Here is a 21,619-nt window from a genome sequence, read left to right as displayed (position 1 = left end):
TAATCGTACTAGGATCTGACAGAAGGACTGTACGGTTAGTATGTCTGCCCGTCCGTTACTCCACGCGATAACTTTTGAATGAAAGTGAATTTTTAAATCTGTTTATTAATAGATAGCTAGAACGATTAACTTAGCCTAGTTCGTTAATGGAATTAGTCTGTTAATATCTTCACAGATAATGGCGGCTTTTACGTAATGTATAATTTAAAATTCATCAAATTCCTAGCTTCTTTGCAATCATACACGATTATCAAAGTATTGATGGCTGTCTATGATAGAATTATATGTAGCTTTTCTTACTGCATAAAGTTTATTAGCCTTTGGTTTCGTGTGATCCCTTTTACTGTCAATACCAGACTTTATTTAATCTTTTGTATACTTCGAATTACTACCAACAGAGACACAAACACAGAAACCAGAAACACTGAGATTAGATCCATGCTCTTCAGAGAGACTCAAAACACTCGACCAATTTCATTCCACGATTATCAAATTAGTCTTTTAAACCCTAGACTACATCACACTAATATCAATGAGCACTGTGTTCCAAGACAAAAGGTCAGATTCGATGAGTCCATATTTTCAGTGCCCATCATCTGCAGTGATTCCCAATCAGTGTTGGTGTGCCGCAAGAATCGACGTGTGTACCGCTGAACTTGAGGCAATATGATAATAGAGATAGGAAATAAATAAAAATAATAAGTACAATTCAATATAAATTTAAAAAGAAACAAGAAAATTGTTCCAAAGGCTTAAGAATACTCTTTTAGAGATTCAGGAATGGACTAGTAATTAATTAAAATGTCACACAATATCGCCAACATGTACACTCATGTCCAAAATGATTGTCGCATATCTATCGCATAAGTGTTTTCTTGTAAGAATATAAATTGATAATGATTTTGCAGGGTACTTTTAATACTGACATTATATGTATAATTATTAAATGTATGTTTGTATTAAATTTCATAGGAAAAGGATTACAAATACAAAAATTATAATGATTAAAACAAAATGTTGTTAAATGGACAAGAAAGGTTTATTTTCGTTTTATTCTTCTTATTTACTGCTCTTTTGACATGAAATTTGCCACATACATGTCTTTGTCGATTATGCATATATTAATATTATAAAAATACCGGGCAAATTCGTTATCAAATTATATTCCTACAATAACATATTTATTATAGACATGCGACAATCATTTTGGACATGAGTGTGCATTAGTGTCCCGTGTGGGAGTAAGCAAGGAATACGCAGAGATTAGCAGGCAGCACGCAGTGGGTGCGTTCTGGGGTTCGGACAACCTCTTCCCCGAAAGCCCGACCTTTTCTGTAAATCTAATTTTATCTTCATTTCTCAATAAACTATCCTTGTTTTTGAAGGCAGGAACGAAATTCGAAAACGTCCCTGGAGAATCTTATAAATTCTTTAAAAGTTCAAAGTTTGGTGAGGATATGTTGAATCACGTGAGTTCTACGCGAGTGTACACTCGTACATCGGGACCAACGGACAGAGGGACATTCAAGTATCAATTTTTTGTCATGTAGGCTCATAAAACATGCAAATCCGTTCAACTCTCGAATTCAATTTTTTCACAATCATCACACTTTCTTTCCTCCTATCGTCACTCAAAAGTAAAATGTAACTACTAGGGCAACCCAAAAGCATACAAAGCATAACAGCAATTTACACATATGGTTGGTGCCTTGAACATGGTTGTGGTTGTTTAAGGATCCAGAAGAAACCAATTTTAAAAGCATAATAAAGCATAATTTTGGAAAATAAAGCATAAAGCATAATTTGAAATACAATATATAGCACAATTCTAAGAAAATTCTATTGGAACAATTCTCGGAAAAATTCTGTTTAACTGCAAGTTTAACATACTGTATTAATAGTTTTTAAAACCAAAATTTACAGTGCAAAATCTTTGAGAACATAACAATGCAAATATGAAAAGCTTATTTTTATTTCTGTAAACTTTTCAGTGTAATATTTTGAAGTGGAGAAAAAAAGGAAAAGAGGGAGAAAACTTTCCGCCAACAATGAATAAACAATAATTATCTTCTGAGTGTAACTGTGCAGTTATGTATGATGATTCGAAACGTAGCCTACAAAAAGTGCACAAGAATACACTACATTGTTATGTGTACCTCTTGAACTTTAGCACTTTCTGTACGTTTTGGTGGTATATTTTACCTTCCCTTTCTGTATATATGCACCTCTAAGGCGCACACTAGTGATAAGAAAACAAACTGACTCGACTAAAGTGCTTTAAGTAGAAAATTCATTAAATATGAAAGAAGCTGGTTGCATAAAAAATTAATAAATCGATCAAAATATTTAGGATATTTAATGTATAGTAAATATTATACATTATACACGATTAATGTAAAACAATGATTGAAATTAACAATAAAGCATAATTTGGAAAAAATAAAGCATAATTAAGCAAAAAATAAAGTATAATGTGGGTTGCTCTAGTAATTACAGATTTATTTTATTTTATTTTATTATTAGATTTTTTAAAAAATCAGAAAGTTTCCTCTGGTATATTTCTTTTCCAGGAACTAATTCATTTGATTATTTCAAATGTGTTATTTCTATTGCATTAATCTTTTCTACACACAGTGTTTTCTCATTCACATTTTCACCCTTTTCCACACACATATAGTCAGAAATTCAATCCTCTTACATGATGCATCTCCACCCCCTTTAACTCCACTCTCTCTCGTGTCGATCAGTATCAGTGTTACTAGATACTCAAGAATTTTTGTAAGCATACAAGAATTTTGTGACTCCCTCGAGCCACACAGTTCTACTACGTAATACGGAGAACTGACGATCCTGGCGTGGTCCTGTCATACAAGTTCTGTTGAAGGCGATGTACTGTGATGAGGAACGGCCTCTATTGTAAAGGATGATTTTTCATGGTGGTCTTATATTCGTCAATTGCACAACATTTAAGTCCCTTCGTGATTCGGAGCATACATCAGTGATGTTATATAGGGAGAGCAGAGGGGAGTTTACCTCTCCCCTAAGTTTCAGATACACATACTTTTTAATAAATTGTATTCTAATAATAAAAAAAAACGTGAAACTCTTATGTCAGTGGTCAATCTTGCCCCCTGCCAAAACCTGAAATATCCTTAGGCGGACAATCTTGCCCCCTGGAAAAATCTGAAAAGATGCTCGGTGGACAATCTTGCCCTCTTGGTAAAGCCTCAAATGACGCTCAGCGGAAATCTTGTCCTTCCTGGCGAAACCTAAAATGACGCTCGATGGACAATCTTGCATTATCTGGCAAAACCTGAAATGATACTAGTTTGACAATCTTGTCCTCTTGCAAAATCTGAAATGGCACTCGATGGACAATCCTTCCCCCTGACAAAACCTGAAAAGACGCTCGATGGACAATCTTGCCTCCCTATCAAAACCTGAAATAACATTCGGTGGACAATCTTGTTCCCTGGTAAAAATTGAAATGATACTAGTTTGACAATCTTGCCCCACCCTGGCAAAACCTGAAATGATGTTTAGTAGACAATCTTGCCCCACTCTGCCGAGACCTGAAATGACACTCGGTGGACAATCTTGCCCCTGGCGAAACCTGAAATGACACTCGGTGGATAATTTTACATCTTGACAAAACCTGAAATGACGCTCAGTAGACAATCTTACCCCCCTGGCGAAACTTGAAATGACACTACTGACCTACATTAACGTAGTAAGTCATGCTGTTCGTAACTTCCGTATTGTATGAAGATATAAAACTCAAAATCATACAGGATAAGTGAAAATTAGCCACTCGAATTCAGTTTTAGTTCTTATGTTTGTAGGTTTTTTTCCTTTTTGATCCCAAATATTTCATCTGTATGTGTTTGGGGATGGTTCTTTCTTGAATAAAAACTCGTAAGTGAAATAAAGTTTTTACGATAGATTATATTTTAAAAGCAACTAACTATATAGCCATTATAGGTAAATTTTGCACACATATTTTACGAGCAAATGTGTTGGAGGGTGGACGTAAGAAATGTTAATACTCCCAATGAAATACGCATCAATCCGAATGTACAGCTAATGATTTTTACCGAAAAAAAATGTATATTGAATATCATTTTCTTTGTTGCTCACGGCTCGTCAATTTAAACGAATTTGTATACATTTTCGCCTCGTCTGTATGCTTTGATAACCAGCAAAAAATTCATCCAAAATATGATAGTAATTTAAAGCTTTCTTTTGAATATTTCAATTTGAGAGTCTGCCAACACTGTCCAGGAGAATCTGTTTCTACCTATGTCATGCAGAAATTCTGTCTCACTTGAATGGTCAACGTTTTTGATTTTTCTGTTTTTTTTTTCTTTCTCATTTTTTCTTTTGCTTGCTTTCACATATTGAACGCTAAAACCTTGTACGATATGTACGTAAACATGATTACGACTCGTTCAAATATATATAATCTACTTAACAGACAAGTTCAAGTGATTTTTGTCGTCCCTGAACGCACCGAATCTCTCATGTTCTCTCAGATGCAAAAGAGAGAAGGAAAAAAAAAAATAATACCCGTAGCGTTTTAATCTAGTTGTGTATTTTTTTCTCCTCAAATGTAAGCACCGAATGTTAATAGGGTAAAAAGAAAGAGATGATGATAACTATGTTAGAAACGATATTGCCATCTGCTGTAAAAATAAATATTTAAGCATGAATGTTGTACTGTGTGGCAGTCAGTGAAGATAAATTGAAAGGATTTCACACAGTGTCGTGACATTTTCTAATAAAAAAGCCTTAAAGGGTGGGAAAACGTAATATTCATAAAGGAAGTACAGGTATACGTTACATAACTCAATCTTTGTTTATTATTGCGTACATTTACGCATTCTTAAAAGACTTGTGAATTCACTATTTAAATGACCAAATTCTACAATTCAATTAATGTTTAACAAAAAATTAAACTGGCGGATCTAGACCTGGGCCAGAGGACCTAAGTCCCCAGTTTTTTCTAAGGGATAAAACTAATCGAGGCTATTATTTATAAATTTTTGAAGATTTGTAGTAAGCTTTGTCTTTTATTCTGTATTGGACTTTTTTTTTTGAAACATTAGATATAGTCTCAGTTCGAGTTTTTCTGTTTTGCAATGTGTAAAACAATACTTGTCGACAATGTGAACGTCCATGAAATGAAAATGAAATATTTCGGTTTTACGTCCTACGGTTATGCTGGCTAGGCTAAACGAAACGGTGATGATGAAAAATGAATGCAATGGTGGAATAAATAAAATGAGAGATCCCCGAAAAAACCCACGCACACGGTGTTTGCCCACCACAAAGTTCATTTTGCGTGAGCTGGGATTGAAGCAGGAACCCCATGCACCAAAGATGAAAGCTCTAATACTCTTTTAAAAAGTTAACGGATTCACCAAGCGTACCTCATTAAATTCCTTAACTACTTATTACTAGGTGTTTACTTATTTTTCCTTCTTTAATTTGTTTCTCCAGTAAGCTACAAACGACACGGACAGGAACACAGAAAAATAGAGGACAGTTAAAATTCCAAAGGCTCTGCCACCAGAATCGAACCCGGGACTACGTGCACCAAAGGCGCACGTGCTAGCTACTAGACCAGTGGGGTGGGCATTGCTGAGCCACTGCGGCCTGTTGTAGCATCCAATCTAGCCATAATATAAATTGTAATTGCTAATTCCTACTTGAGGTACATTTCACCAGCCCCCTCAACTTGGAATTTCGAAACAAAACCTATGCCAATCGTTTGTACTACGTTTGTACCGGAATGTACCGCAAAATTTTTCGGCTGCCGTTTCCACATCCCCTCCACGTTAAAACTCTTATATCTTGGTACCGGAAGTGGTACAAACGAAAATGTTTGTGGTATATTCCGGTACAAACGTAGTAGAAACGATTGACATAGATTTTGTTTCGAAATTCCAAGGTGATGGCGAAATGTACCTCAAGTTTAGCAAAAAAAAAAGGGGGGGAGAGACAAAGTATTCAAAATGGAATAAAACAAGTGTTGGCAGTGTTCGATTAATCATGAATTAGCGAATAGTGTAACTACAAAACCACCGAGTTCATCTTAATCGTCTGTCACTCTTTGCTGCCTTCTCTTTGCTCTCTGTTCCTTGTGTACTAGGAATCCGAACAGAAAACTGTCATTTCACAGATACTATTTGCTACAAACGATAATAACACTGACCGAATTTAATAGTATCTCTTTCATTTGATTTAACATTGACTCCATATTTTGTGTGCAGCATACACTAGGCTTGCCATGGCTCTCATTCCGTACGGGTTTGCGTCTTCGCAACACAAAATTTCTGTTTAAGTTCACAATAGTTGTTTGGGTAATTTTAATTACTTATTGTCTTATTCGCGTTGCGTTACGAAAATATTGCGAACACCGTTCGGAATGAGGGCCTATAAGTCAGCATTTATGCGAACATGTCTCCATCTTGAGAATATAAACTTTCGACTGCTTACGTTTTCCGAGATTCCCTGATGCTTTTTCCAATGTTCTAACTCAAGTGTATTGTCAACTCAATTTCAGGCTTTTCACGTGTAAAGCAGTGACGTAGCAGCTGCCCCCGCAAACCCCGCAGTGCTGGGTGGCCCCGAGGTATACGGGGCCCCGAAGTCTTGCGATGAATAAAGATTTAAAAACGTAGAGCTTCAACCTTACTTCTGTCGGCTTTACAACTAGGACCCCTTCTCTTTACTTTGCGGGGGGGCCCTCAAAAGTGTGCTACGCCACTGGTGTAAAGATATGTTTAACTAGTTTTATTCAAAGAAAGAATTGTTAGAAAGGATAAGAGGCCCTATGAAGAGTCGTTTTCAGCGTTGTCTTAAGAGCATGGCTATCACTTCCGTATTTACAAACTCGTTAGTGAAGTTAACAACAATTTATATTGAGAAAGGCTATCCATTATCATTATTTTTCCGTATGCTTGTCGAAACATAATAGAAAGTGTTCGCGAGGTGTTAAATTAAAGATTTATTTTCATGTTCACTTATTCTGATCCAAAACTGCATCTGCCCAATTTCCAGTAACATTTGTAAATCATAGAAATCTTAGTCCGCCATCGTTGTTATGTAGTGTAACACAGGGCCGCCCACAGGGGGGATGTATGGTGCAAGCTGCGCCATTGAGAAAAATTTTAGGGGGGATTTTACTCTACTTTCGAACTAGCAATTTTACTGTCGGAATAGCATTAAAACACGATTTTGAGAAGCTAATTTTCAAAACTTTTCCGGGGTGAACCCCCGTACCCCCCTGCTTCAATACTCGATGAATGAAGTACCGCGCAAGTAGCCGTATGAAAGGAAAGGTTGGTTCGTTTTAAGAGAGAAGGGCCGCCCACAGGAGGGATGAATGACGCAAGTTGTGCCATCGAGAAAAAAATTGGGGGGAATAAAAAAATTGGGGAAGAATTTTACTCTAATGTCGAATAAGTAATTTTGCTGTCGTGAGAATAACATTGGAACACGATGTGATTTATTTTAAATCTCGAGAATGAATCCCCCTACCCCCTGCTTAGAAACTCTATGAATGAAGTACCGCGCAAGTTGCTATATGAAAGGATGGCGCCAAGTTCTGGTGAACAACAGTTACAAACACTCAAGGAATCACTTTCAAATTTAGATTTGAAACTTGCCTATGTTGTCTGTTGAAAATTATAAAGCAGTTTGACATAATTGTGAGCTAGTGGTAACCATACAGACAACAGCCAAGTTTTAAATCTAAATTTGAAGTAAGCCAGTGAGTGTTTGTAACTGTTGTCCACCAGAACTTGGCGCCAATTTTTGTGATTTCAATTCTTTTTAAGGCCACTCGTACTTGGCTCTTTTACAGGAATGTTTTTTGTTGGATATCACTTCTTTTTGTAGGCTAATTTCGAGGATAACATTTTCTTTTGGTATCAAACTCAATAACTTGTAACTTGCGTCTTACTTTTCATGTACAAGGGAATTATATCAATATTTTGTAAAGAATAAAAATACTACTAATTGTAAAAAAAAAAAAAAAGAATACCTGTGCCATACACAGTGTGTAGAAGTTTTTATACCCTTCAATATCCTTATAGAACATATTTAGTATTGTACACTACCAAGACTACTAATAAAAGTAATGCCATTTTTTATAATACTGCCCCTACTACTACTACAAGCATTCTATAATACTACTACAGGAAATAAAAACAACAACAAAAATATCAATTACTAGTACTATAAAACCTACTGCTACACTGGGCAATTGTTTTTAGAGGACTTCAGTTTTGAGGAGGGAAGAGATTATTTGTTTTGGGGGGGAGTGCGCCATCATCTTTGGGGGGGATGGGCACCCCTGGTGTAACAGTACTGAAAGTTGCGATTTATTTGCTATGTCGTTTATTTTGTCAAATAATATTGCAACAAAGGAAGAACTGAAAATTGCACTTCCTATTTCGTCAAATATTACTTCTGCTATAGATATGTTTTGGTCATTTTGAATTGTATTGAAAGTCAAAGCTGAAGTTCTCGCGTTCAGTAAATGGTTAACAAGTTTTGGCTAATATTATGCAATCAAATTTAACGTTTCAATGTAGTTGCTTCTGTTTACCGAGTCGCAACCCTCTTCGTGTCTACTAAATGCTAATTCCTTCTTTGGTAAAAGAAACCGATGACACAAATCAAATGTTCTTATTCTGATAAGAATAATATTTTTCTTATTTTTTTCTTTCTTTTCCTTTTTACAATTTAATTATGTATGTTTGACATGGCCGTTACTCAGCCACTTTAGCTTCGATCTTTACGTAATCAAATGTTTTTAACTCAGCAAAGATGACTTTCGGACTATTTATGTGGCCCACTATCTAAATGAAAATTATTTTTATTATAACACTGATTTATGAGAAATTCTAAAATCGTTTCTCTGTAACAAAATTAAATATGGAAAATAGTGTTATCCCTCACATCTTTATCTGTTAGGCATTTTGCAAAATTATAATAAGTATTTTGAATAAAACAGTGTAAGATTTTCTTTGGTTTTAAATTCTGTAAAATGAAGTTATAAATGAGCCTGCCAATTAAAATAAACCTATTTTATTATAAAATCCAATGAACCAAAAGAACACCGTTTCTTCTCGATCACACATTGCCTTGTCGAATTCTATCAATGTCTGTGATTGTATGCAATACGAAAGTTCCGAACTCTTGAACTTGGAACAGGCAGCCTCTATTTGTTCCGTTGTCGTCTTATTTGTACAGATTAAACTAGGAATATAGAAACCTAAGATGCCTTCATGATTTTTTTTTCCGAAAGCGATAAAATATTGCACACATTATTAAAATAAAGGACGGACAAATTGTTTTATTGCTTAGCAAAGTAAAATTGCATGATCAAATTGAACTGGACGATACTCTAGCATTTCCCTAAGTCTACGACCCTTTTGGGCGAGTGATACTTCCGGAAGTGTTTTTTCTCGCTCTACCCATGCCACTTGTTTTAAGTTGATCACAAGGAAGCAGCTGAGGTTAAATTTATACCATGGGGGTCAAGGTGGAACAAAACGGTCCATGCGGGGCTTTTAACCCGTTCCTAATTACTAATACTCCTACTACTACTCGTGCTATGGATCCGTATAGCAAAACTGCACGCGTAACATAAGTAAATCACTTTTTTGAGTATTATTTTAATCTTATTTTAATGAAAAAAGTGTTACGAAAATTTTTAAAAAATAAAAAAAAACTTTCCTTGGGCCGGGTTTGAACCCACATCAGAAGCGACTTTCATTACTAGTCCGCTTACTAGCACGCATTTTGTTTTCCTCATTAACTTGCTTATCTACTTATTACTACTTTTCTACTTAATTTTACTCGCTTTTACTTGGTTAACTTGCTTTTCCAGTAACCTAGAACGACAGGACACGAACACAGAAAGATCGAGGACAGATACAATTCCAAAGGCTCTCCCACCGGGAATCGAACCCGGTACTTTGTACACCAAAGGCACACGTGCCAGTCACTTTATCAGCGGGGAGGGTTACGAAGGGCGACAGCATCTGGCATTTTCTTTCTGTTATATGTATGCTACGTGGCGCAAAACGCATAACGCCAACCAATCCTACTTCCGGGAGCATTAGTTCTTTGAAAGAGTCTTCTATATCTAATACCGAAACGAAAGCACTCAACGACACAGATTCCACTGCTTCCTCATCGGTTTGTGTCTCATCGGTTTTATTCGCAAAGAAAATACTCTTTTCACTTCGGGTTGGAGTGTAGATGACAAAAATGTGTGGTATTTACTTCCAGTAAGCCAGCGAATGAACTTTTCAGCCTCTAAAAACTACATTTTTTATTGTTTAGAAAGGACAAAAGGAAGATAACAGCCTGTTTCGTCTGTTCCATGGAGGTTTCGCCACTGGAACACATGAGCAGCTGGGTTGCATTCAATATATTGTAAGGCTGAACACAATATCAATGAAAGGGACCGCGGTGGCTGAGTGGTAGCCGGTGGGTGTAGTCGAGCGGTCCGAGGCGTTAGGCTGATGATCGTGAGGGTAAGACCATTGGGGGTTCGAGTCCCTCTGAAGAGCAAGGGTGGAATTTTAACTGTTCTCGATGTTTCTGTGTTCGTGTCCCTGTCGTGTCTAGTAGTCCTGAGGAGTGGTTAAAATAGAAAAAATAGTCAGGAAGTTCTTTAAAAAAAGTGGTAGAGCGTTCACCCCTGGTGCATGGGGTCCCGGGTTCAAACCCTGCTCCCGCCAAGTGAACTTTGTTGTAGACAAACAGCGTGTGCGTGTGTTTCCTCGGGATTTTCCCGTTTCCTTCCACTTTATTCATTCCACCATTTCATTCATTTCTCATCTTCACCGTCTCCTTTAGCGTAGCCGGCATAACCATGGGACGTAAAACTCAAAAATTTCATTTTTACAATATCAATGAAGGAAAGGACTGGCTAAATTCAAGAGGTAAGAAATATATTGAGAAAATATAACTTACCAAAGAGGTAATGAGGTAGCTATGGTAGGCGGTCATCATTCCAATTTGTTGAGCCTGTTTCAGTACTTCATGTATCCTTTCTGTTGAACAGTCCAACACTATGTGAGACTCACCTGAATTTTTTATCTGTTTGAGCAATGGTCTGAAAAAGAAAACGATATACAAATTGAGATACAAATTCAACGATATACAAATTCAAAAAAGAACGTAAAAAACAAACATTAAAGATAATCTATATACAGTATATATTGTTATTAATTTCGTATGTTAAAACATGTTTGAAGGGGCTTGTGACATTACAAGAAAGAGAAACAGTATATAAAGGTAACTATTATTATTTAAACTCGAAGAGGTTATTGCTAAAGATATATATCCTGGAGTTCTGTATAATGTAAACGATAGCCCCCATTGTGTGATGGGGATATGAGGCTCGGGAGATAGACAAGATGTACGGATAGCTGTGATGCCTACAAGGTGAGATGCATATTCTTAAACCCGAGACAACAAAAAAATTTCACAAATCTCTTTGTCAACACTAGTTCTTCCAAAGTCTTTGATCTGAAGCCTGTTCTAGTGTTACGCGACTCAAAGCATAAAAGCTGAAAATTGATGAAGTGGTTGTACGAACACATCGTAGGTTTATCAACGTTTAAGGATACGTAAGTCACTACACAACTTACTTTAAAAAATAAATATGGCTTAAATGTTTTTATATCGCACTCTTTGTGGAACTCTCGTGACCTGTATGGATTATGATGACTTCTAGATTAAATTAATTAAGATAGAAATAGATCATAAATTTACAAAACTGGATGAAAAAACATTTCGAGATGACAAGATAAAAGATCTTTCGAGAATTGAGACGATATTTTTTTTTCAAAATTTATGAGATAAGAGAAGTAAATCTTATCTCTCGTCTCATGAGTAACATAAGTGGTAAGGCTCCAGAATTAATGGACTGCAGAACATACATAAGGGGTGCTTTTCTAAACACTTTGTACCGGCTATCTTTACTCTCAGTCCTCTCTATGTCTGAACCTCTTAGTCACATTTGAATAATGTAAGACGAGAAATAATTTCGGCCCCACCGAAGATCGAATTCGGATCGCTCAGTTGTAGAAAAAATACATTACCGACTACAGTATCGCGACTCTATACGTGAGAATACTTACCTTGGTTAAGCGTTTGTCTACCAAATCTTATGTGACTCGTATACGATAGCATAGAGTTTTGCCAAAATCATATTTTATAGGTTCGTAGGAAATATACATAAACTCAGCATCAAATACTGATGTATTCAATCAATCTTCGTATATAGGCATGCTGATTTACCGTGTTATTATTGTACAGAATGTCCGAGATCTCCAGGTAACCGTAGACTTAAGTATCACAGAGACAAATTACTTTCGCAACCCTGCCACTGACATCTCTAAATGCAGTCATAACTTCCATTGTTTGCGCTCTGTGTGGTCGTTCGTGTACCTGCACACGTGCCATTAACTATTGCTCAACTGAGAAACTGCGACCATTCGCATCAGCCATAGCTTCACAACTGAAATGCTTCATATGAGCTTGAACACAAGGATATCAGACAATTCTAGAAAGCAGCGATACCAGACAGCGCTGTCTATGACTAACACTGCAATTAAAAGTACACAGACATTGTTCTCTATGATATTCAAAACCTGGGAACACGGGGACTTCTCGGACATCCTGTACAACATCTACCTACATTTCTCACAGTTAAAAAGTCTTCTTTAGTAGCCCATCGTCAAAAATGTTATACATCTAGACACGTTGAAGAATTGGTTGATGCTTTAGGTTAATGAAGAAGAGTTACATCTATTAACAAGAAGACTGTACACCTCACAGTGCAATGTTCAACAACACAACGAAGGGGGCGCTGCGGCTCAGTGGTAGAGCGTTCACCTCTGGTGCTTGGGTTCCCGGGTTCGATCCCAGCCCCTGCCAAGTGAACTTTGTGGTGAACAAACACCGTGTTCGTGGGTTTTCTCGGGGTTCTCCCGTTTCCTTCCACTTTCTTCATTCCACCATTTCACTCATCTCTCATCATCACTGTCTCCTTTAGCCTAACCGGCATAACCGTGGGACGTACAACTCAAAGATTTCATTTCATTTTTTTTTCAACAACACAACGATCCAAATTTCTTGTAACATTATATTCAATGAACAAGTAAGATGATGAGGTATCGGTCCTCAAGTTACCAAATTGAACCCTATGCAATATCTTCTCGTACATATTTGTAGAAGATACTTCCGTGTCCCACTCCGTGCTAATCTTGAGAATCTTCGAAAGCCCGGCACTGACATCCATACGGGCTGACATGTTTATACATGTGAGATAAAATGAGATATCACATAGATACATACTACATTTGTAAAGTAGACATTGAAGGTATTGCGTATTTCTGGATGAACCTCATAAAACGATTATTATTTTTTGATAAACGTTGTGTAATATTTAAATGTATTTTAATGAAATAAAAATTATCTTTCTTGATTATTAAAAAAGTATCTAAATATGTAAATCAACCAAACTATGGTATTCAAAGCAAATATTTTTTCATGCGTACTCAAACCGAAGAAGGGTAACCGTAGTACTAACTTACTGCCAGAATGCTATTAAAGAACATAGATAATTTCCTCTTGGGTATATTTTGTCATATTCGTTTCGCCAATTATTTTTCTTTTTTTTTAAATCTTTCTTGTATTTATTTTTCTTTTTTTTAAATCTTTCTTGTATTTCTCTTTCCTTTCCTTCATCATCGTTTCTTCGTCTTCTTCGTTTGGACGTCGAAAGAAGCAGGAAGCAATTTCAATTTATGGTTCTCCGTTTCCCCATTAACCAAGGCTAAAAGTAGATTTCAGCCTGGAAACTCACAGAGGGCTGTTAGCTTGCCACTGCAGCTCGCAAGGAGAATAGGGTTGTCGCTCTCATAATCAAAGACAAAGGGAATCGTTCAGCGCAGAGGCACTGATGGTTTAAAAGACAGAACTAGTGAGATGTGGGTGAGTGTACCATCCCCCAGCATCCTGAACAGCATCCCAAGATCCTTTCTTTTTTTCTATTTTTTCTGTCATCTTTTTCTCGAGGGAGAGGAGAGCAGTCCTTTCCTTCGCGTTCTGCATGGAGAAATGAGAACTGCGGGGACGATCGATCGTATGCGTCAAGAGAAGATTCCGCACCGGACCCAACACGCACAACAAAAGAAGACGAGGATGAGAATTGAAGAAAAGTCCCTGCTTTTCCTTTACATGGTTGGCTGTATGAGAAAATCGGTAGTACAAATATCCTACTCAGCAATTAAACCCGCCATAGATTAACAAACAATCCTCTTTGTAAGAAGTAAACTAGAAAAATAAATAGCTTCATTTTTCATGAAATTGTAAAGTAGGGATCCCAAATTGGTAATTGTGTGAAAGGATTAACTAGTGAAATGAGATTAGTTAAAAAAAACAACTCTGAAGCATTCTTCGAGAAAATGCCACAAACTCAGATGATCTCAAATCAAAATAAGATTCACCCGTACCATATTATAAATATATATATGGGATTACCTTGACCATTAGAAGTTCTTTTGCATCAGACTACAGTGGTTGATGCCTTTACTACCTAACTAACTAAATCTATGACCTATGGAACTCGAAGGTTCAATGTCGCGTTCACAAAAGCTGTCCATTGACTTCTGTCCTTAGCCAACCGGATCCAGTTTCTGCTAATTTTGCGAGATAGGTCTTAATATTGTCCTCCCGTCTTCGCCTAGGTCTTCCTAATGGTTGCTATGCGCCTTTACTTTACAAAATACAAGTTATTGCTTAACTAAAATATTAAACCCTACCATCATCGGTCATTCTCGGTGTAATAGTCATGGCACGACATTGCAGTTTCTAGTGCAACACACTTCATTGTAGCTGTACCAAAAAGAGTATTATTCCACCCGTGCTTGCTTTCCCAGGGACATTTACTGTGCGAACTTGATATGACGAGAGGCGTCCTTTGAAGATCCACAGCGTAGCCTGTGAATCGAAATGAACAATAACACATTGAAGTAAAATCTTCACTCATCTCACCACGAGAATTTCCTTGAAAGAAAAAGCAGATGCAGCTGCCACGCGTATGCACAAGCGATGTTTTGACTTGAAGCTTTGTCCTGGTACAGTTTCAGACGACGGATGTCGTCGCAATATAATGCTAGTATTTCGTCTGTGCAAACTAGGGATAAAATATGTTATTTGATATATATAGCATTGATTTTCATGTTTTTCTTTTTTTGACTATGCGAACCTGGAATTTCCATGTGTAGTAAAAGCCAATATGCAATCTTAAAATTTTTCAAGATACGTTCTATGAATTGAAACTGAAATGACATTGGTATGTACTTATGGCCTTCACTTTTCCACAATTACTTAGGAAGATACATGTTTTGTCCATTATCATAAGGACTTTTCAGCAGCAACAGTTAGGTGACGCTCGTACAGCCTGGTATACTCGTTCTTACGCTCTGCGATATGCGATGATGTTAATACATGCACACTGGTCTTTGGACAATTGTTGGCCTACATTTGTAATGGATTGTACGACTTAATGTTGATTAGCAACATGTAATGTTCTGGCCACTATGCATTCTCAGTATCATAATAGATTCTCACAGGTCCTTGATCTTCTTAAGCACGGGTATTTTGAATTTCACTGATGTCCTCTTTGGATGCGATTTTGTGGTTGGAAATATGGGCTATGGAACTGGATTTAAAACAATGATTCAGTAATCACTGTTTTAATTCATTCTGGAATAATTCATTCACTCCAGTAATCCAGTGTTGTGAATTACTGGAACTCCTGCAATGACTCTTCTATGTTGACAGCACACTTTATTATGTTAAACTATTTCCAGCATCTCATACATACGTGTTCGAATTGCTTTCCATAATATCAAAGTATGCTTTTAAAAGTTTTTCCTATGTAGTAGAGCTTAAAAGCCTAAATTATTCCTTGGCGCGAGGTGTCGGAGAGGTGGATTGCCCCAGGATGATGAATGTGAGGTCAATATACGGAGTACAAGTTTAGCATCAAAATAGGGTAAAATAAAATGGTGAAAATATTGTATACGTAAGTGATTTGTTGGTAGTTTTAATAGGCATATTAAACTGCATATCTCTTCCTATATATCGTTGCTGCTGACCAAGAAACTAAATGCAAATCACTTAATCAACGAACCTAAAAGCCCTAGATTAGATGAAATTTTCGGTAATGGAAGTTGAATAATCTATTTCCCGTGCCCCCTTGTTATACGGTTAAGTACAGTAGAAATAAATTGCTCATTGTCCCAAGCAAGCCAACCCTATCACTTCGCTGTGACACACGAATAAAATATAAATTTTTATTTTAAAAAGTTTAAGTTGTTTCATCCTCCTTCCTACTGTTATCATCTGAATGAGTGTTATTGCGACTAACCCAAAGAACTACGGCAAGAAATATTCAAAGTTCACATATATTGGATAGGCTCTGACAGGTTTGTATTACACAGCCTGGATCGACCGAAAATAATACTCTATTTCCATTTCCTAATGAAGTAACGTTAGAAGTAAAAAAGAAACAATCTTTGAGAGGGCAATTGGCCCCCTCCCCCGTGGATTCGCCACTGTTCTTTGGTTCATGAGTAGGGAAAGCACGTAGTGTTTGATGTTGAAAGTACTACCTCTTTACTAGGATACGCTACTTCAAACACACGAGGATGACATAACACAATGGTTACCAATCGGTGTGTCATGACACACTGGTGTGTTGCGCAATTGCATTGGATGTGTCACGAAATTTCAGAACTTACAAATAACGAAGCATTTAATTAATAATTAGTTAATGCTAGCAGAATATCCAGTTCTTCCCACGGAGAGAATACGTTTCATTTTGGACATAAAGGGCTGGATTTGGATTTAAATGGCATCGGAACTGTCAGTGTTCGCCACAGCAAACTCGAAAACTATGGATTCGACTCTTATATAGCCATTTTCGATCATATTATATATATATACCGTATTCTCGTGTGTATAAGCCGCACCCTTAAAATTTACCTTTACATCCGTTTAAAAAAAAAATCTTTTGTTCGTATACCGGTAATTGTTGATTCAAATCAACAATAGCGGTATTTGAGTTAACGTGTTTGTTCCTGTATTGAATTGTTGTTTCGTCTGATTGTGGCCTTGTGGATTTGTTTTCTATACGTGTTTCTTGTGATGTACGGTAAATACCGTACAACAAACGCAAAAAATTAATACCCTCCCCTCCTCCAAGTTTCCAAGTTGTGGGGCTGACATGTGTTTGGATTTAAACGGCATTATCAGAAGTGTTCCTGTTCATCCCAGTGCGCCCGAAAACTATGGATTCGACACTAATATCGGTAATATTAGAACATTTTAAATCATCATCACAAATGTTTCCTTTCGGAGTTATAGGCTGCCGAAAACATGAAAAAAATTAACTTTAAAAGTCCATAGCTCCAAAACTATGGGAACTACCATAGTCGGGACAAGACTTTACTAAGGAACTAATATGTGCTCTATCCAAAAATACATGCTTCAGAATCTTGTGGTACTTCGGCAACAATTTTTATAGAGGTAGTTAGTGAGTACTTCAGATTATATGTCCGTAACCAGACTGCCTGTACAAAAATTGTTGCGTGAGTACTTTAGGATTCTGAAACACGTATTTTTGGATAGAACACATAGTAGTTCCTAAGTAAAGTCTTGACCCGACTACGGTAGTTCCGATAGTTTCGGAGCTATAGACTTTTAAAGTTCATTTTTTCATGTTTTCGGCAGCCTATAACTCCGAAAGGAAACATTTGTGCACCTACGTTGGTCTATACTTTTCGTCTTATTTCGGTGTCAGATATATCGATTCTTTCCAGATAGCAAATAAAGTCGATATTGATTCAACTGTTTGCTATATTCGTAGAGTAATGCTAATGGCTTCAAGTTAGTCTGCGACGTTGCCACATTGTGAAATTTTGATTCCCCATAGCTGCTGGAGGAGGACCCGGAGCGCATACCATCATATAACATTTTCGCTTTATTTTAGCCAGTAGAATAGCGCTCTGTGGTCCATGGGCGCCATTTTTTACAACACCCTATATATATATATATATATATAAGATGATGATCTTCATGAAAAGGCATTCTTTCTTTTTCTGAAAGATTAAGATTTTAGTTCCCTTTTTAAGGATTGAAACTGGTAAAGATGAGGTATGAAATTAGAAAGAAAAAAGACGTTCGCTCGCTTCTACTTAGCGCAAGTTTTACTAGCAGTAGCAGATACAGGGACTATTGAGTGAAAAGCGCATTGCTTTAATTGACGTTTATTGAGTTCACATCTAAACATAGGATATAACAAAACGCCTTCTGTATTACAAATACAACTCGACAATTCGTAATTGAATTTCAGAACTCATTGTGAAATTCATTTTCTATATACAGACAAACAATTTGAGCACAAACGTGTATGACATTTTAATATAGCATATTGGTAATTTCCAATTACATCGAATGTACGTTATATTTTGAAGCCATATATATATTCTGCTCTTATTCTGGTTAATGAGGCGTACATAAAAGTATTGGAGTGACGTAATAGAGTAAATTTATGGTAAATGAACATGGCTATCTGTATACGATACCATTTAAATATCCCTCTGTAAGATCGATTATTGGAAGATACCCTACAAGAGTTTCTACCTTTCGAGTCAACATTTATATTTGTGTGTCTATTTATTCGTTTCACATTAGCATTCATGAAATTTATTCGAATTTAGTTAAGCTAAGAATGTTCTTTCTTTCAGACTTAAAGAAATAAGCCAATTGTTTGCGATTAAAATTCATCAAGGAAGTAAGTGGTTAAAACCATCCTAATCTCAACGTGATTGTTTACATAAGTAACATCATAGCAGTAAGAACTTGTAGAAAAAGGTTTTGATTTAAAATTACTGTATTTTGTGATTGGCGCACTTTTTAAATCGTGTTTGGCCACTGAACTTTCATGGTTCGTAAAATACGAGGGGGGATCAGAAATTAAGGTTACAAGGCTGATATTTCTGGAGTTTCCTCTGTGATAGGGGAATGAGGAGTGTGCGGTAGTTGCAATACAGAGTGATTATGCGGTAGTTGTAATTATGCAGTTGGCAACTGTGCAGAGCTTCAGCCATCCGCCACCTGTGGCGGTAGTTGTATTTTAACACAAATGCCAACGAGTTTGGGAAACTAATCTCGCGAAGAAATCTGCTCCGTGATTTGATTTATGTGGTCAAAACATGTAACTGCGGCTGAAATTCATAGGCAACTGGTAGAGGTTTACGGAAAGTCTGTAATGTCTCGTCAGCATGTCACACAATAATGTCAAAGGTTTGCGGTTGGTAGAGAAAACGTCATCGACGAGGAGCGTAGTAGCCAACTCAGCACGGCATTAACAGCATGGACATCATCGACCAACCTCCCTACAGCCCAGACCTCACCTCAAGCGACTTTCACCTGTTCCCATACTTGAAGGAGCACCTAGGAGTCTGTAACTAGTTCAGACGAGAAGGTGAAACATTTCGTGACAGCGTGGCTGAATACGCAAAGACATGATTTTTACCAGGAGGGAATCTTCAAAGTCATCCCACGACGCGACGTGACAAGTGCCTATAAAGACTATGTCGAAAAATAATCTTGTTGTACGAAATAATACGTACACGTTTTTCCTGCAGGCCTTGTAACCTTAATTTCTGATTATCCCTCACATGTTGATTCTTCGTTTAAAGCAGTAATTCTCAAAGTGGGATCCACGGACCTAGCCAGGGGATCCGCGATGCCTACAAATTAAAATGTGTTGTAATAAAATGGAACTCACAGCTGTTATGCAAGAAGTACTTTTTTCAGTTACTAAAAAGAAAGCAATTAGAAATTATACCTACGTTTGTAAATTTAAGTGTTTTCCTACTTTACTAAATTTCTGCCCTGAAGTCGGTAAATCATTATATAGGACTATACTTCAAGTGAGAGGAGTTCCTTCTTTGTTAGGGCACTTTTGCTGAGGTGCACAAAACACTTGTAGGACACTTGATAGCGTTAGCTGCAAGTTTTCGAGAATATTTCCCTATCCTACAACCTGGTAATGATTGGATTAAAAATCATTTCACTAATGTAGAAATCCATAACATACACGGGTATGAATTTCTCTAACACAGAACAAGAACAGCTATTGGAACTATCCTGCATTCCTTCATGGAAAATCATTTTCAAAGAAAATGAACTTGGTAGCTTTTGGTTGCGTGTACGCTGTGAGTATGAAGAGTTGTCTTTAAAAAAGCATTGCAACATTTGATGCCATTCCCTAACACTTACTTCTGTGAGCATACCATTTCTGCTTTATGCAGTATTAAAACCTTAAAGTGAAATCGGACCCAAGATTGATAGTGACAAAACTTATTCTAGATTTCAATGCAATTATGGAAAAACAGAAAGAATTTCATTCGTCACATTAGTGACCCCACATTTGAGAACATTGTTTATCAAGAGGACTACCTTAAAAAAAAAAAAGACATTGATTTTCAGTCTTGAAAGTTACTGTATTTTCAATTGAAATTTTGTTCACTAGGAAACAATCTTGTGGCTTTACAATAACTTGCATATTGCATTATTTTCCTTAATATTCATCTTGTCTAATCACTATATTTTTTAATACCAAGTGAAATTTCAGATAGCATTGCCAGGAGGTCCGCAGATCACTTTCCAAATAAACAGAGGATCCGCGTTATCGAAAAAGTTTGAGAACCACTGCTTTAGAGGTCTTAATTTTGTTCTTATAAAGTTTACGTTTATAAAGAATACTAGACTTTAGTTAGTACTTTCTTCTAATTTTGTAACATATGACTAATATTGAATTAACAGTACATTTCTGACGATTATAATGAAATCAAAGAACATAGGCGTAGTATAGAAAGATTTTATACACCTAATAAACCATTTTGTTGGAACGCTCTTGTAACTATCAAACTAATTTATGAAAATCGAAATTTTGTAACATGCAAATATCAACAGGTTAACATTTTTCGATACCGGGAGTTACAACCAAAATTCCTCTTAAAATTTCTCAAGTTTATTAACACAAAACTCTGTCAATCTCCAACAATAACTCACCAAATGGAGCACATTTAATCGAATGATGGATAGTCAAGGCATGGAGTTACAGTTGTTTCAGTCTAGGAGTTTTTAGTGTAGGCTATAAGGACATTTTGGGTGTAAGGATGTTTAGATGTGAGACCAGCTCGGTGTAAACATTCTATTCTGTGCACAGAGGCGCGGTGGCTCAGTGGTAGAGTGTTCACTTTCGGTGCTTGGGCTCGCGCCGTGTAAACTTTGTGGTGGACAAACACCGTGCTCGTGAGTTTTCTAGGAGTTCTCCTGTTTCCTCCCATTTTCTTCATTGCACCATTTCACTCATCTCTCATCATCACCGACTCCTTTAGCCTAACCGGCATAACGTGGGACGTAAAACAAAGATTTCATTTCTATTCTGTGCACCGAAACGTCCACACTCCTAACAAAAGTTATTCATTCGGAAGAGATAAATTCA

General features: G+C 36.8%; 1 protein-coding gene across 4 annotated transcripts in view; it reads right to left on the bottom strand.

The window, feature by feature from the left end:
• KaiR1D (Kainate-type ionotropic glutamate receptor subunit 1D) overlaps positions 1 to 21,619 on the bottom strand; it is a 700,763-nt gene that overhangs the window by 232,341 nt on the left and 446,803 nt on the right. For all 4 annotated transcript variants that reach the window (XM_081729531.1, XM_081729522.1, XM_081729548.1 and 1 more), the window contains exon 6: positions 10,996 to 11,137. In XM_081729531.1, coding sequence (XP_081585657.1) covers positions 10,996 to 11,137 — 142 coding nt within the window. The remainder of the gene's footprint in view (positions 1 to 10,995; positions 11,138 to 21,619) is intronic.

This window comes from Thermobia domestica, chromosome 1, assembly GCF_964235325.1.
Source record: "Thermobia domestica chromosome 1, izTheDome1.hap1.1, whole genome shotgun sequence".
In the NCBI taxonomy this organism is placed as follows: domain Eukaryota; kingdom Metazoa; phylum Arthropoda; class Insecta; order Zygentoma; family Lepismatidae; genus Thermobia; species Thermobia domestica.
The sequence above is the reverse complement of the archived record's forward strand: the minus strand, read 5'-3'. Positions and strand labels throughout refer to the sequence as shown.